This window comes from Orcinus orca, chromosome 4 (assembly GCF_937001465.1).
Source record: "Orcinus orca chromosome 4, mOrcOrc1.1, whole genome shotgun sequence".
In the NCBI taxonomy this organism is placed as follows: Eukaryota; Metazoa; Chordata; class Mammalia; order Artiodactyla; family Delphinidae; genus Orcinus; species Orcinus orca.
The window spans coordinates 37,328,292-37,345,822 of record NC_064562.1 but is presented as its reverse complement, the minus strand read 5'-3'; the positions used below and the strand labels follow the sequence as shown (position 1 = coordinate 37,345,822).

Genomic DNA, 17,531 nt, shown 5'->3' with positions numbered 1-17,531 from the left:
TCTCCTTAATGATAGACAAAGACGTTTAAAATATTCGGGAACGATAATGGCCCACATGGTGATGTTGAAAGAAGATGTGTGCGTCAACATGTGTTGAAGTGTCATATATAAGGAAAATTTTGAGGTGCATTTGGGAACTTGAGAAGTGGATTCTGAAAATAGGTAGCATTTATGTAGTAGTCTCTGATTCTGGGAAATCACTCCTCCCCCTCCCACCAAACAGTCCTAAACCTCTTGTTTCTAATTTACATTTTCTTATGCACATAGTAGGCATCAGTAAATATTAGTAAGTGTGCTTTTGTGAGGGTGATTGTACATCTACTCAGCTGTGGTTGTTACGGAACTGCACAAAGAGTGTTTATGAAAGCAAGTGAAATTCTTTCTTAACATCAGGTGGAAAGTTCTTTCAAGGTGATACAGAGAATGGAAATTGCCTTTCAGATGCTTTTCTATAGAATTTTACCAAATTCCAGATGTATTTACTGTTTACAATGAGAGAGTTCAGGTTTTTTATTCATATTTATTGGGTGCCTTCGGTGACCAGGCTTTGGGAATATCTCAGAAAACAAAACGAAGTCCCTTTTCCTCATGGTTGAAAGTGACGGTAAACAAATACATGATACAGTTACTGTAGTGGGTGGGTCTGTGTACTTTGTGTTGTGTGCTTTTCTGTCTCGAATTTCAGGCTATGGGCATTTGCTAAAGTATTTTTTGACCAGTTCTTTTCACTGATCCTGCCTTGAAAAACAGGCCCTTGCTTGCCATGACACTACTTTTTCTTGGTTTCCTGCTCTAGTTTTTAGGTTGTTAAAGGTGATTTACTTTATTTATTTTATTACTTTATCTCATTTAATCTTGTCAACAACCTACCTTATGAAGTGTAGTTCTCTTATTATTATTAGTTTTCAGAGGTTAAGTTACATTCCCAAGCTTATCAAGTAGAGGAGAAACTGGGACTCTAATCTCTCTCTGTTGATTGCTTTTTTGGCTTACATGGCTTCTGTTCGTTGGCAGTAGCTGTTTCTCCCAGCTGCAGGCCTTGGCCAATTCTTCTTTTCAGTCGACTATTAATCACTAAGTTGTGGCTTCATCTGTATCTTAAGCCTGGGCTCTAGATCTGTGCCTCAGTTTTGAATTTTGAGCTTCTTACAGAACATCTACCCTTAGCTCATACATCAGATTCAACATGTCTAAAACTGAGTTTTCATAATATTTGTTCTCAAACTGACTTCCCTTTATAACATCTCCACTTAGTGGAATAATCATTCTTCTGGTCCTGGATATACAAAGCCTTGTAATGTTCTTTGATTTCTCTTTCTTTCGTCATCTTCCACATTTTATCAGCTCCCAGGAACTGTACAGTGTTGGTTTCAAGTGTCCATTCTGATTGCTGATACTCTGATGATACTCAAGGTTTCATCCCTTGATACCTGGATTATTTCTCCTGTTGAACTCTTAGGTGTTCTCTCATCACCTTCCAGTCCACCTATTGTTTTTACCCCTCACCCCTCACCCCTGCAACATCGAGTCAAGTCAAACACTTAACAAAACCATATATCTCAGCCAGGAAGTCTCAGCCCTCCATCATTTTGGCCTTATCTTATATGTTCAAAATCATTATGTGCCTTAACCTCCCAAGGTAAACTATACCTTCTCACAAGCCAGGAGTCTCCAGCCTTTTCCTATCCTGTCCTCAGCTAAAACAACTTAGAATTCCTCCAAGGCCCAGTTGGAGCCCCATCCCCTTCACAAAGTCTTCCTTGTATACATCAACTCATTCTAGCTCCTCTTTGCAATTCCTATACTATTTATAATTGGTAGCACATAATCTTGCACTTGTGTACGAACTTCTTGCCATTCCCTGGTGGTTTCTGAAGTGCCTCCTTAGTTGGCTGGTAACTGGAGAAGGTTTCTGTGTTCAGCATCCTAATCACTCACCCTGCTTAGTATAGGGCAGCAATGGGCTAGGCAGTGCTTACCTACTTGGTTTATTAACAGTGGTGGTGGTCTGGAGTATTGCCAATAACTTTTAATTTAGTGTTGCAATTAAAAATGAAGAAGGCCAAGAAAATCCATAAAAATGTATCTCCATGTTCAGTTTAGCTCCTAACTCCATTTTTCTTCTTAACTGTGTTTACATTCACATAGTATTTAGTGCTTATACAGCTCCTGAGGCAAGTAGGTGAGGTGTCACTATCTTTGACTTTCATATTACATTTCCTATTAGACAGATCTGTGGAATAACAAAAACCTTATTTTATAAGTACACAGTCTGAAGCCCAGAGAGGCTAAGGGACTAATCCAAGGTCACTTGGTTAGTATCTGCAGGCTAGGACTGCAGTTCATTTCTTCCAGCTGATTTTGCTCCTCTTCCAGTGCCTTTTCATTAAATGCTGGGAAATGTAGCCCAGTCAACTGAATATGCCAAGTCATAGTGCTGCCCCCTTACCAGCCAAGTGATGGTAATAGGAAAAGTGACAAAAGAAAGTTCAGAAATGAGAGTGATAAAAGACATGGAAATGTTTGAAATGGATCATCAACCTTCTCCTCCCTATTTTAGCACCTCACAGATATCCCACTCTGATAATGCTGTGTTAATTGTTTATAACATATGCTTTAAAATAAGACTGATCTTGCATAAGACATGCTTTTACCCTGGTTGCTTTCCTGGTAGTAGTCACTATCAGGGACAAAAAGTGCCAGGTTGTCCTCTGTTTGTCACGTAGGTTAGAGGGAGTGGGGTTGAACTGAAGCAGAGCATTTTACAGCTCTGTTGTTCTAGCATCAGAGAACTTCGTCACCTCTGCACCTCAGAGTCCCAGCTACCTCCTCCTGCCGGTGTTTCTCTCGAAGGCCACATCCTGGTCCTGGGGGAGGACAGGGCGAAGGCCCCCCTCCATCCTCCGGAAGGTTCATCACTCCGCTTTAAGTGCTAAGCTGTTTTAGTAAAATTGAGCATGGCCAGCTTTTCTAGACTTTTCCTTTCCAACTCTGGGAAATTGGAAACATAACTTTTAGCAATACATGTACTATACTAATGTATTCAGTGGCATTGTTATGATGTTGTCTGTATCGTGTTCCGTGACTGGATAGGAGTTTTTTTATCTCACAAGATGCTTCATACTCAGTTCTAAAGGTCTGTGTACTGAAGGTCTAATTCAAGTTCTTACATGTCTGTAGGGCAGACATTAACATTATTTGGTAATATGACCATATGTTCATTGATTACAGTTAGTCTGCTGGGTCTGTACCTGATAAAAGTGTAAATTCCAAGCAGCTGAAAAAAATTTGCAGAGCAGGTCTTTTTGCATGTAGCTAATTGCAAAGACTGAAAGCACAACTCTACCACAAACCAAAATGTTTCCAGTGGAAAAGGCCTCCCACTTTTACAACCTCTAAGTAATAAGGTGGTTATTTGGGTGAGGTGAAGGATGTGAGTGTATTTTGTTAGGAAACTGTAGAGTGGCACAACAAGTATTAAAGTATGAGTTATGGTTGAATCTCTACTTCTTATATCCTGGACTTGTTATGGGAGCAATGTTCTTATGATAATCAGCTTCCAAATGCCAGTTTAGCTCGGAAGACAGCAGAGAAAATAGAGATATAAAGTAATGGAGAACTTCATAGCAGTATAACATGGATGGTGACTTTGAAAACATCAGCTGCTGACGTGAACTTGGCAGAAATTTATAAGTAATGGTGGGTGACTCATTGCAAGCAGGGGAGTCTTGCAGCTTTTGAGGTGTACAGGCAAAGGGGAGAGTAGAGATGGTGGCCACCCAGAGGCTGAGTATTTGTCGTGAATGTGAAAATGTCTGGTCCCCTGTTAAATTTTTCAGCTGCATCATTCACATGACTTACAGCATTATTTCCACCAGAAAACCTTGAAAACATAAACAACCTCTATTTCCTAAAGTGTTCGTTCTTTATCTGAGATGATTGTCCTGTGGTGGGAGGTAAGTGGGTGGTGGGGCATATTACATCACCTTCTTTTTTAAAAAATCATACATAGCTGTCTTTTCCCCCTACTCGTCGAGATGCTGTCATTCTGGTATGCCTAGACCTGTAAAAAGGGCTTGCCGGAATCTTCACATGAAGAGGGATGGTTATGGGTAGTTTAGAAAAATTGCTTGGGTCATGTGGTCCTTCTGTCCCCTCCATTGGAAATCACTATTCCAGAGCAAATAATATGCATCTAAAGAAACTGTATGTTATTTCTAAGATGTTCTCAAAATTTTTGCAGGAGGTTTAAACCTTTGGTTGGTTATGGAATCTTGACTGTTGGAAGGAGACAGCCCTTATTAGAGTCTTTGCCTCCTCTCTTGAGAATTCAGTTATTGGCAGTAGTGTGTTCTTAGGCAGAGTTAGAAAGTTACCCGGTCTGAGAAGCCATCCTTACCTACAGCTGGGAATTTGTAGAAGAGTCAGTCGTGGAAGGAAGGCTTTTGGATTATCTGTTAGCAGTGTTCTGGGATCCAAACCCTTGAACCCTCAATTATTGTAGAATATGTGTTGTAACAACAGGCTGTTGGGTAGTTTTAACACTGGTTATGGGATGTAGAGTTGGGGGAAAGACTTAAAAGTGAAAGAACCTTGAAAAAGTATCTCCTCCAGATAGTTTAAAGAAGACGGTTCTCATAGTGAGGAGCTTTTCTGGAAAAGGCTAGCCCTTCGCTTCACAAGGGAAGCAGGGAGGTGTAACTGTACTTATGGTGTAACTTAAAAGGTAAACCTTTCCCTCCCACTTGGTTGCTTTCTAGTGGATGTTCATCTTCCACATCTGTAATTTTGGACATGATGTATCATTTTCTGTTACTCAGTTCTGCTTCTGAAGGAGAGACCATCTGACACAAAACCATATAGGAATTAGAAAATTGTGGAAAGGACTTCAGTGTTGAAAATGAAGTCTGTGGCAGGGTGCTGCATTTGTAAGGGGCTCTCAGTACAGAGAACACTTAAAAGAATGCGGTGTTATTTCTTATTTATTTCTTTAAGCCTTCGAATGGAATCTTTTCTTTGCAGAGTTTCTGGAGTATTAGAGAAGTGGGAGCTAAAAATATTTAGCTTTAAGAAAGAAAGCAGCAATATAAACATTGGTTGTTGTATGGTATCTGTCTTAAAGTTAATTCTTTAATGCAGGAAGTTTTAATTCCCAATTTCTTAAGCAAATATGTACACTCTTGACTCTTAATGATATTCTTTGTAGGGCAGAGTTGCTTTCGTTTCCATTCTGAGCATTGAAAGGCCTTCTATGATAGTTTTGCCAGTCCTCGATACTATATTTTCCCTCTGTTGTAAAGTTAAGTAATTAAATTTGAAGCAGATATAAATATCATTAACTTGCTACATATGTGGATATTCGGTGTTACGTGGTCAGAAAGTTTGTGTAGGTTGCATATATCTACATAATTTCCCCTTTTCCTACTGTTTTCTTAATGAAAAGGCGGTGGAAATGGCATGTCTTATACTAAAAAGTGTGTCCCCACTTCCCTCTGCCAGATCTGGATGTTCTTTCTTTCTTGGCTTCTAGCTCTTTTTCTTAGGCCGGGTGTAACATCCCTCTATGCATGTGCACGTGCACGTGCGCACGCGGCCACAAGGAGTAGAGTGCACTGTCCCATTCTCCCACTCCAGCCGTGGACTCACCCACTGGAGGCAGCAATGGCACTAATTCGTTTGTAAGGTCCCTTTAGAAACTCAGTTGGTGGGGTAGCAGCTCTGATGTCCACTTCTAGTGGGTGAGCCCTCAAAGGATCAGGTATCCCTCAATAAGTGTTGATTCTGGGGGAGGGGGAACGAGCAAGGATAACTTCTGTGGTTAATGCTGGCTTATCTTAATGTTCAAGTACCCGAGTTTCATGGCTTCATGTACTACATTTCTGTCTCCAGCTAGATTTTTTTCTCTCAAATTCTAGACTCCTGTAATCATCTGCCAATTTGAGAACATCTTCACTTGGAAGTCTGATATCTTAAAACCAACATGTGTAAAAACTGAGCCCTTGATCTTCCAACTTCCAGACTGATTCTATCTGCAGCCTCCTCCATTCAGTTAATGGAAAGTCAATGCTTCTAGCTACTCAGGCTAAAAAACTTGGAGTTATTCAGACTTCACTGACATGGCACGTGCCTTCTGTCAACAGATCTTATTAGCACTCCTTTAAAATATATCCAGAACTCAGACACTTCTCATCACTGCTCCTGCCTCCACTGCTGCTACGCTGTTCTGAGCCAGTGTCATCTCCTCCTGCATTACCCTTCTCAGTAGCTTCCCTCTTTTCATCGTTGACCCATAGAGACTATTCTCAACCAGCAGCCAAAATGATCCTTTGAAAACATAAGTTGGGTTGTGTCACTGTTCTGCAGTACCTTGCCATTTCAGGGTAAAAGCTAGTGTACCCAAATTGTTTTCTGCCTCAATCTCTTTATCTGTTATATGGGGATAATAGTAATTAGCTCACTCAGGGTAAAAGCTAGTGTCCTACATGATCTGTACTCCCCCCTCCGGCCCTGCTCTCATGTCCTGGAACACACGAGGTGCATACTGGCCTTTGCTCTAGTTATTCCTTCTGTCTGGGCCTTCTCCCCCCCTCCTGGTCCTCATTCTAATCTCAGTTCTCAATTTGGCCTGCCCTGATCACCCTGTTTAATACTGCAAGTTCCATCAGTCCATCACCATCACCCCCATACTCCTCACTCTCTTTACCCGGCCCTCTTTCTTTGTTCTGTAGTTCTTAACTTCTAACGTGCCACTTACTCTACTGGTCTGTTGTGTGTACTGTCGATGCCCCCCACCCCCGCCCGCCCCCTGACTCCAAGCTCCCTGAGGACAGGGATTTTTATTTTGTTTATTGATATGTTCCTTGTGCCTAGAATAGTGCTTGGTACATAGTTGGCACTCAAAAATTATTTGCTGAATTAATAAAATAATATTTAAAGAATGAATTATTCTTTCAGAAATGGGTCAGGAAAGGAAGAGGTGTGAAAAGAAATGGTGCAATAAATAATGATGTTTGCCTTTTGTTCTTTGTGTGATGTATATACAAGTATGATTTTTTTAGGCTTTATTTGGTTTCCTAATTTATTAAACTTTAATAGCTTTATTAAGATATAATTTACATACCATAAAATTCACCCATTATAATTGTGATCGTAGTAAATTTCTAGAGTTGTGCAACCATCTCCTCAAAAAGTTCCTTTTGTCTGTCCATATGCAGTTAACCCTCCCCACAATGGCACCCTGATTTCATTTGTTAATTTTTTTGCTCCCAGATTTCGAAAGAATAATTTATACAGCAATACTAACATAGCTTTGTACTCTTAAAAATTACACATTTAAATATGATATTAACTATCCATTGCTTAATGTAGGAAATGGTATTGAACATTAGTGAAAAGAATGGCCTTGAGGGTCAGACTCGCTGCACTCTTATCAGCTCTACCATTTACCCAGATTGTTTTCTGCCTCAATCTCTTTATCTTTATATGGGGATAATAATAGTAATTAGCTCACAGAGTTGTTGTGAGGATTAAACAATGAAAGAAAATTTAGTACAGTGTCTGCCTTAAAGTTAATACTCAGTAAACAGTTAAAGTAGGTCCAAAGTATATGGGGTGAATAACCTTGCAGGTAGAAAACAAAATTCAAATCAGATTCTAAGCTTCTGAAGTGTGTGTAAAATACGACCCCGTTCCTGTCTTGGTTTGTAAATAGGCCCACTGCAGAATGTAAAAGCAGGTTAATTTCCAACAGAGAAAATCATTTCTCAGCATTTCTTCTGAAGGTATCTGCTAAACCATGTTTACTGAATTTTCTGTGCCCATCTTTGAGAGAGCTTTGAAACCAGGGAGGTAATTATCTACTTTTTTGTTAAAACCACAGTGACCATCAGAAAGTGTTCTGAACTGTGTTTTAGTCTTGGGTTGAAAAATGCTGTGAGACTTCCTCTAAATGAGTGGGGGAGAAGGGCATTCATTGTATCTCTTGTAGCCTGATAAGTCTGAACTAAGCTATCTTTAATAAGATCTGTTTCTGTGTTTTATTATTTTCTTTTATGTACAGATGCACAAAGCAGGGTCATCAGAAGCCTCTCGATTCAAAAGATGATAATACCGAAAAACACTGCCCGGTGACAGTGAATCCTTGGCATATGAAGAAAGCTTTTAAAGTCATGAATGAATTAAGAAGGTATTATTACATTAACATACCTTTATTTTTCACTATAAAGTGAATATATTCCCCACCCCTCATTTTTGCTTTGTTTGATACAGAGAACATTTAAAGCTTTTTCTGCAAGTTTTTTAAAGGAAGGAAGAAAGCAAAAAATTTATCAGAAGTGTGAATGGTATAAGGCTGCACTGTCCAATATGGTAGCCACTAGCCACATGTGGCTAGTCTGAATTGAGGTGCTCTGTAAGTGGAAAATAATGGATTTTCAAGACTAACAACCAAAAAAAAAGTAAAATATTTATTAATAAGTTTTAAAAATAATGCATTTTGAAATGATATCAATTCTAATGTTGGATATTTTGGGTTAAATAGAATTTTACTTAATTCTATTAAATTAATTTCACTTGTTTTTATTTTTAAATGGGATTACTAGAAATTCTGACTTACATTATATTTCTATTGGACTGGCTGGTCTAGGGTTTCTAACTTATCCTTGCAAAGCATATGAAAACTTTTATTAAAATTTTTTTTATTGAATAGTTAATTTATAACATCATATTAGTTCCAGGTGTACAACATAGAGACTCAACATTTTTATAGATTATACTCCACTTAAAGTCACCACAAAATAATGTGTATATATCCTTGTGGCCTATCCATTTTATACATGGTAGTTTGTACCTCTCAGTCAAATCCACTACCCCCATCCTGCCTCTCCCATTCTTCTCCCCACTGGTAACCACCTGTGAGTCTGTTTCTGTTTTGCTATATTCACTAGTTTGTTTTCTTTTTTAGATTCCACATATGAGTTATAACATAGAATATTTTTCTTTCTCTGACTTACTTCATTTAGCATAATACCCTCTAGACCCATCCATGTTGTTGCCAATGGCAGAATCTCATTCTTTTTTATGGCTGAGTAGTATTCCATTGTGTGTATATACCACATCTTCTTTATTCATTCAACTGTTGATGGACACTTAGGTTGCTTCTGCATCTTGGCTATTGTAAATAATGCTGCTCTGTACATTCAGATGCGTGTATCTTTTCAAATTAGTGTTTTCATTTTCTTCAGATGTATACCCAGGATTAGAATTGCTGGTAGTTCTATTTTCAGTTTTTTGAGAAACCTCCATAATGTTTTCTGTAGTGGCTGTACCAAGTTATATTCCCACCAACAGTGTAAGAGTGTTTCCTTTTCTCCACATCTTTGTCAACATTTGTTATTTGTAGGTTTTCTGATGATAGCCATTCTGACAGGTGTGAGGTGATATCTCATTGTGGTTTTGATTTGCTTTTCTATGAAAATTACAGATGTTGAGCATCTTTTCATGTGTCTGGCCATTTGTATGTCTTCTTTGGAAAATGTCTATTCAGGTCTTCTGCCCATTTTTTAATCAGATTGTGTTTTTGATATTGAATTGTATGACCTGTTTGTGTATTTTGGATATTAACAGCTTATCAGGCGTATCATTTGCAAATATTTTCTCCCATTTAGTAGGTTGTCTTATCATTTTGTCAATGATTTCCTTTGCTATGCAAAAGCTTTTAAGTATAATTAGATCCCATTTGTTTATTTTTGCTTTTGTTTGTTTTGCCTTAGGAGACAGACAAAAAAAATATTGCTATGATTTGTGTCAAAGAGTGTTCTGCCTATGTTTTTTTTCTAGGTGCTTTATGGTTTCAGGTTTCTATTTAGGTCTTTAATCCATTTTGAGTTTATTGTTGTATATGGTTTGAGAAAATGTTCTACTTTCATTCTTAACATGTAGCTGTTCAGTTTTCCCAGCACCACTTGTTGAAGAGACTGTCTTTTCTCCATTGTATATTCCTGCCTCCTTTGTTGTACATTAATTGACCATAGATGGGCAATTCTTTATTCTGTTCCACTGATCTATGTTTCTGTTTTTGTGCCAATACCATGCTGCCTTGATTATGGTACTTTTTAGTCAGGGAGTGTGATACCTCCAGCTTTGTTCTTTTTTTCTCAAGACTGCTTTGGCTGTGCAGTGTCTTTTGTGGTTCCATATAAATTTTAGGAGTATTTGTTCTAGTTCTGTGAAAAATGTCATGAGTATTTTGATAGGGATTGCATTAAATTTATAGATTGCTTTGGGTAGTGTGGACATTTTAACAATATTAATTCTTCTAATCTATGTACATGGGCTGTCTTTTCATTTCTTTATATCATCTTCTTTTCCTTCATCAATATTTTATATTTTCAGAGTGTAGGTCTTTCACCTCCTTGGTTAAGTTTATTCTTAGGTATTTTATTTTTTTTTGGTGGATTTTGAATGGGATTGTTTTCTTACTTTCTCTGATAGTTCATTATTAGTATATAAAAAAGCAACAGACTTCCATATATTAATTTTGTCTCCTGCAAATTTACTAAATTCATTTGTTTAATATTTTATTGGTGGAGACTGTTAGGGTTTTCTATATATAGTATCATGTCATCTGCAAGTAGTAACAGTTTTACTTCTTCCCTTCCAATTTAGATTCCTTTTATTTCTCTTTCTTTTCTGATTGCTGTGGCTAGGACTTCCAATACTATGTTAAATAGAAGTGGCAAGAGTGAGCATCCTTGTCTTGTTCCCGATTTTAGAAGAAAAGCTTTCAGCATTAATCGTTAAGTATTATGTTTGCTAACGGTTTATCATAAATGGCCTTAATTATGTTGAGATATGTTTCCTCTGTACCCACTTTGGTGAGAGTTTTTATCATGAATGGATGTTGAATTTTGTTGAATACTTTTTTTGAGGTGATAATGTGATTTTTATCCTTCCTTTTGTTAATGTGGTATATCACATTGACTTATGGGTGTTGGACCATCCTTGAATCCCTGAAATAAATTCCACTTGATCGTGGTATGTGATCCTATTTATATATTGTTGAATTCGGCTTGGTAATATTTTGTTGAGGATTTTTGCATCTGTATTCATCAGATATATTGGCCTGTAATTTTCTTTTTTTGTAATATCTTTTTCTGATTTTGGTATCAGGGTAATTAATGGTGGCCTTGTAGAATGAATTTGGGAGTGTTCAATCCTCTTTAATTTTTTGGAATAGTTTGAGAAAGATAGGTATTAGCTCTTCTTTATATGTTTGGTAGAACTACCCTGTGAAGCCATCCTGTCCTGGACTTTTGTTTGCTGAGAGGTTTTTTTTATTACAGATTTAATTTCATTACTAGTGATTGGTCTGCTCAAATTGTCTGATTTTTCTTGATTCAGTCTTGACAGTTTGTATGTTTCTGGAAATTTGTCCGTTTCTACTAGGTTGTCTAATTTGTTAGCATATAACTGTTTGTAGTATTCTCTTATGATTTTTTTGAATCTCTGTGGTATAGGTTGTTATTTCTCCTCTTTCAGTTTTTATTTTATTTGAGTCCTCTCTTCTTGCTGGTGAGCCTGGCTGAAAGTTTTATCAATTTTGTTTATCTTTTAAAAAAGCTCTTGGTTTCATTGTTTTTTGTTTGCTTTTTTTTTGGTTTGTTTAGTCTCTGTTTTACTTATTTTCCCTTTGATCTTTATTATTTCCTCCCTTCTGATGACTTTGGGCTTTGTTCTTTTTTTTTTAAATTCCTTTAGATGTAGATTAGGTTGTTTCAGATTTTTCTTTTTTCTTGAGGAAGGCCTGTATCACTATACACTTCCCTCTTAAAACTGCTTTTGCTGCATTCCATAGATTTTGGAAAGTTGTGTTTTCATTTTCATTTGTCTTGAGGTATTTTCTGATTTTCTCTTTGATTTCTTTATTGACCCATTGGTTTTTTTAGTAGCATGTTTAGTCTCCATGTGTTTGTGCTTTTCGCATTCTTCTTTTTGTATTTGATTTCTTGTTTCACACTGTTGTGGTTGGAAAAAATGCTTGATATAATTTGTGTCCTCTTAAATTTGTTGAGACTTGTCTGTGGCTTAGCATGTGATCTATCCTGGAGAACATTCCATGTGTACTTGAAAAGAAAGTACATTCTGCTGTTTTGGATGGAATGTCTTGTCTTGTAGATATCTTTTAAGTCCAACTGGTCCAATGTGGTATTTAAGACACTGTTTCCTTATTGATTTTTGTCTGGATGATCTGTCCATTGATGTCAGTGGGGTGTTAATGTCCCCTCCTATTATTGTATTATTGTCAACATCTCCCTTTATGTCTGTTAATATTTGCTTTATATATCTAGGTGCTCCTGTATTAGGTGCATATATGTTAATGAGTGTTACATCCTCTTCTTGTATTGATCTCTTTATGTATAATGTCCTTCTTTGTCTTTTGTTATAGACTTTGTTTTAAAGTCTGCTTTGTCTGATATGAGTATTTCTACTCCTGCTTTCTTTTCATTTCCATTTGCATGAAATATAAGAAAACTTTTAGACAGAGAAAAATGTAAATCTCTCTTTGGTGGTGGTGGTGGTAGTGTTAGTAATTTGGGGGAGTAGTGACCTGCCCATTGCTAAGTAATTCTCAAATATGTTAAGAGTCACTGCAGTGAAAGAGTGACTTTAAAAGTTGATTGAAAAACGAGTAGCTTTTTTTTAATTAAAAGACTAATGTATGTATTAACAGGCTTGGTTTTATTTTCTTAGCATTTTGTGAAAGACATATATTTTCCCATCATTCCCTTTGTGAAAGTACATATATTTAAAAGCTAGGGCTAAGAAGGGAGTGACTTAAACTTTCCTTTAATCTCTCTATGCTATATCTTCCTGAAAGCTCATCCTTTTTTTTGTTCCATCATTTGTTTATTTCTTCTTTAATTAAAGATTCAGTAAATATTCATCTGCTGGGTGCTGGAGATACAATGGTAAGCAAAACAGACATGGCTGCTACCCTCATGGGGCTTATGATTGACTGCAGGAAGCAGGCATTAATCAAAGAATCACACAAATAATTTACTGTAAATTTTAATGGCAGTAACTGCTACAGGGAGGGCTATGAAGTTAGATAACAGTGGTCAGGGAAAGCTTCCCTGAGAAGATAAGAATAATTGTGCTGAGATCGAAAGGAAAAGAGAAGTAAGGAAATGAAGTCAGGCATAGGGAATGGCAGTGTCCAAGTCTTGTGGTGGGAGTGAGCTAGCCTCCTGGAGGAGCTGAGGGGTAGCTGGAGTGCAGATGGCTGGGGGCCATGGCAAGAGAGGAGGCTGAGTGAGTAGGTGAGGGCCAGCATTCTTAGAGCCTTCTGCATTTTGGTCTTTATCAGGAGTTGCCGTGGGAGAAGCCATTGGAGAGTTTTAAGCAGGGATGTGACATGATCAGATCAGATTTGTATTTTGAAAAGAACACAATGGCTGCTGGGTGGAGAGTGGATTGGAGAGAGAGAGATAAGAGAAAATTAAACTAAATAATGGATATTAGATTTGTTTCCTAGTACTGCTCTGACATCAGTTTCAGTAAGTAGGTTTTCATTTAGTTTTGGGGAGAAAATATAGCTGGGATAATCCAGCAGGTCTGCCCATGCTGTTTCAGTTAATCTCGTTGCAAAAGTAGTTATTAGAATGTAAAATGCAGTCGTTATTAAGTGATACTGAAGGAAAAGTAAGAAAAATAGTCTGGTTATTTTGAGACATTTTCTTTTTCTTTGAAAAATCTAGAAAGACTGACTTTTAATAGGTCTATTCATGTTACTTTTCCCCCCACTCCCATGGGGCTGGTAGCCAGACCTTCCACTGATGTGTGAGTGGGCCCCTGTTGATGAAGGTCTCAGTCAGTAAACTACAGGGAGGGCCACACCTAGCTCTCCTTCCTGAGGTGAATGACCCTAGTTTTTGGACAAACTCTTTGGCCTTGGGCCAGTTGTTTTACTTTTTTGAGACTTAGCTATAAAATGAGGGGAGTGGATGGAATGCAGTCTAAGGTTCATTGCTGCTCTGACGTTCTTTTGGCCTGTGAGGTTTTTTCCTGCTTCCCTGCATGTGGTGCACCTTGTCTCATCCTGGGATTACTTAGCTGTAGCCGTCATTCAGCTGTTTGTACCATTTTGGGGGTGAACTGTATGGCTGTGGAACAGTATGTTTTTGATCTTTGTGTTGCACCATTTCAGTAGCTAGCATGTAACCAGGCTAATAGTTGATGTTGATTTTCAGAATGAAGAATGACCTTTGAATAGCTGAGTCTTGGCTGCCACATCCACAACAAGGATTGTTTTAATGAAGTCAACGACTGCTAGTGTTTTAAAAAATGAACTCTCTTTGAGGCTCATCAGCACTTTTGTTTTTTAATGTCATTCCCTTTTCTCTTACCCTTTATTGCCAATTTTATGTAATTCTGTTTTTTTTTTTTTTTTGCGGTACGTGGGCCTCTCACTGTTGTGGCCTCTCCCGTTGTGGAGCACAGGCTCCGGATGCGCAGGCTCAGCGTCCATGGCTCACGGGCCCAGCCGCTCCGCAGCATGTGGGATCTTCCCGGACTGGGGCACGAACCCGTGTCCCCTGCATCGGCAGGCGGACTCTCAACCACTGCGCCACCAGGGAAGCCCTGTAATTCTGTTTTTTTAAAAATAAATTTATTTATTTATTTTTGGCTGTGTTGGGTCTTCGTTGTTGTGCGCAGGCTTTTCTCTCATTGCGATTAGTGGGGGCTACTCTTTGTTGCAGTGCGTGGGCTTCTCATTGCAGTGGCTTCTCTTGTTGCGGAGCACGGGCTCTAGGAGTGAGGGCTCCGTAGTTGTGGCTTGCGGGTTCTAGAGCGCAAGCTCGGTAGTTTTGGCACATGGGCTCAGTTGCTCCGTGGCATGTGGAATCTTCCCGGACCAGGGATTGAACCCGTGTCTCCTGCATTGGCAGGCAGATTCCTAACCACTGCACCACCAGACAAGTCCCAGTAATTCTTAAAACAAACAAACAAACAAACAAACAAAATCTCTGAAGAAACCTACTCCTTGTACAGCTGAAAATCTTTTGTTATTTCCTGTCATTGTGTCAACTTCCTGCTGCCAGAAATAGGTAGCTGAGAGTGGCTTCCTGACTTCTGGGAAGGGAGAACTTCCTTGTTCTCTCCATTCTGCTCTTGGGCTGTCACCTCTAATAGGTAGAATATCAGCTGTACCCTAGAGAGTGTTGTTATTAACCTTTGGCTAATGAAAGAGAAATTTTAGAAGTAAAAGTCACTTTTCTTTCAATTATACTTGGTGTAAGGTATGGTTATGGTAATAGGAGGGCAGGAGTTTTGTAAAGTTTAAGTTATAGAATTTTTTTTAATATAAATTTTATTTATTTATTTATTTATTTTTGGCTGCGTTGGGTCTTTGTTGCTGCGCACGGGCTTTCTCTAGTTGTGGCGAGCGGGGGCTACTCTTCGTTGCAGTGAGCGGGCTTCTCATTGCGGTGGCTTCTCTTGTTACAGAGCACGGGCTCTAGGCGTGCAGGCTTCAATGTTGTGGCCCGTGGGCTTCAGTAGTTGTGGCTTGCGGGCTTTAGAGTGCAGGCTCAGTAGTTGTGGCGCACGGGCTTAGTTGTTCCTCAGCTTGTGGGATCTTCCCAGACCAGGGCTCAAACCCATTTCCCCTGCATTGGCAGGCAGATTCTTAACCACTGTGCTGCCAGGGAAGCCCCAAGTTATAGAATTATAACTTAAGTTTAACTTAAGAATTATAATTTAAATTTATAAAAATGGAATGTTACATTTTCTTTAAACTAGTTTTTCATTTCTTTCAGACAGGAGGCCCAGATATAGCTCTATGACCCAGTCCAATACGAGTTTGAATAACTTGCAATTATTGGTTTTAAAAGCCCTGTGGTCACTTCTAAACAGTGTAGTCAGCAAGTATTTGTAAGTACCTGATTCTCCTTTGAAGTCAGCTAGCATGCCCAGAGGCTGTGTGGGAGCCAGAGCCAGTGTCTGACGTGGCCCCTGCCTTTCAAGTGACCTGATTGTGCAGGAGATGTAGAGAAGAGGATGAGGTGGTGGAATATCGTGTGCAAAATGTGGGTCCTGAAAAGGATTCTCACAAGAGAAAGTCATAGAGGTGGTTTCGGTTGGGCCTGATAGGGATGCAGTAGGATTCATAAAAAGGACTGGAGAGGAAAGGCAGTTCCTGATCTGGATAATTGCACAAGTTAGGGATGGGCTAAATGTAACCTGTTTGGTAAAGTGAATCAAGAAGAGTTCATGCTGGGGAGTCTGTGGAAAAAGTCAGAATTATGGCAGGCTTAAACAATGTGATTCTTTGGGATTTAATTCCAAGGACAGTGGGAATCAGTGAAGGTTTTTGAGAAAGGGTGTAGCATCATAAGACTAATGATGTCGAGAAACAGCCTGGCAGCATAGTGAAAGGCGAATCTTGTACAGCAACACATCTCTGGTGGGGAATTCAGCTCTGTACATTTCCTAGGTATGGCTTGGCAGGAGGAGGAGTTTTTCAAAGCACTAACACACTGACATTTTCAAAATCAAAGCAATAGACCTTTACAAAGTGCTTACTCTATGCAACACACTGTATTGGGCCTGTGGAGCAGACAGAGAAGCAGGCTGTACCCCGGACACACATTTGCTTGAGGACATTACACCGTGAGCTTTTTGAGATGACCCAAAAAGGAGCTGTCAGATTTAATGTTTTTTGTTTAAAATAAATTTAAAAAAAAAGTCTGTTTTCTAGGATATGGGATAAGACTGGACTTGAGTTTTAAAAGTTCCAATGAGCATTACTGGGGGGCCAACCTATTATTTGTTTAGAAGAAAGCTAATATTGATCCTTAAGTTGCATTTAGGAGTTGAAACTTTTTAGCAAGGATAAGTCTTATGAAGCAGTTTGAATGTTTGCCTATATATCACACAGAAGCCATAAACATTTAGTTGTTCAGTTACAATAGCATTTCTTACATTCCAGAAGATAATTTAAACAGAAGATCCTGGATCCCTCTCTTAAGGGAATGCTTATTGTATTTTTCCCCCAGGACTTTTAGCCATTGTGGACCCAGATCATTACTAGGATTACATCTGTTGTGCATCTATGCAAACTTTGAGTTTGTGGCTCTTCTTTGGTTGTTTGTACTTTGTTGCTTAGGTAGCAAGTGAATTAAACAACAAACCGAAGTGAGACTACCTTTTCATAGCTTTATATTACTGTTTTTGAAAGAGATTTAGGAAATTACACAGGGTGTGAATTTTTTTTATCACTATGTATATATATTTCTGTAGTAAAACGTTGTCAGTTTCTTTTGTTTTTATATTGTACTAAAATAGAATATAAAACATTCCTTGAAGGACAGAGAAGTTGGGAAGGGTCCCTAAATCAAGCAAACTTGTTTATTTAAGAAAGTTTAAGAGACATTTTGAAGCTAATGTTCTCAATTTAACTGGTAATCTTCTACAGTGTATCTTAAGTACTTGTGATAGATTTCTTATTAGGTGGTGTTTGTTGAGCATGG

General features: G+C 38.5%; 1 protein-coding gene and 1 long non-coding RNA gene across 7 annotated transcripts in view; both read left to right on the top strand.

Moving 5' to 3' along the window:
- LOC125964228 (uncharacterized) overlaps nt 1–17,531 on the top strand; it is a 273,001-nt gene that overhangs the window by 108,587 nt on the left and 146,883 nt on the right. The window lies entirely within an intron of this gene.
- KLHL2 (kelch like family member 2) overlaps nt 1–17,531 on the top strand; it is a 129,379-nt gene that overhangs the window by 3,712 nt on the left and 108,136 nt on the right. For all 6 annotated transcript variants that reach the window (XM_033413383.2, XM_004283987.4, XM_033413377.2 and 3 more), the window contains one exon: nt 8,060–8,185. In XM_033413383.2, the coding sequence (XP_033269274.1) occupies nt 8,060–8,185 (126 nt within the window). Of the gene's footprint in view, nt 1–8,059; nt 8,186–17,531 lie in introns of those variants that run through there.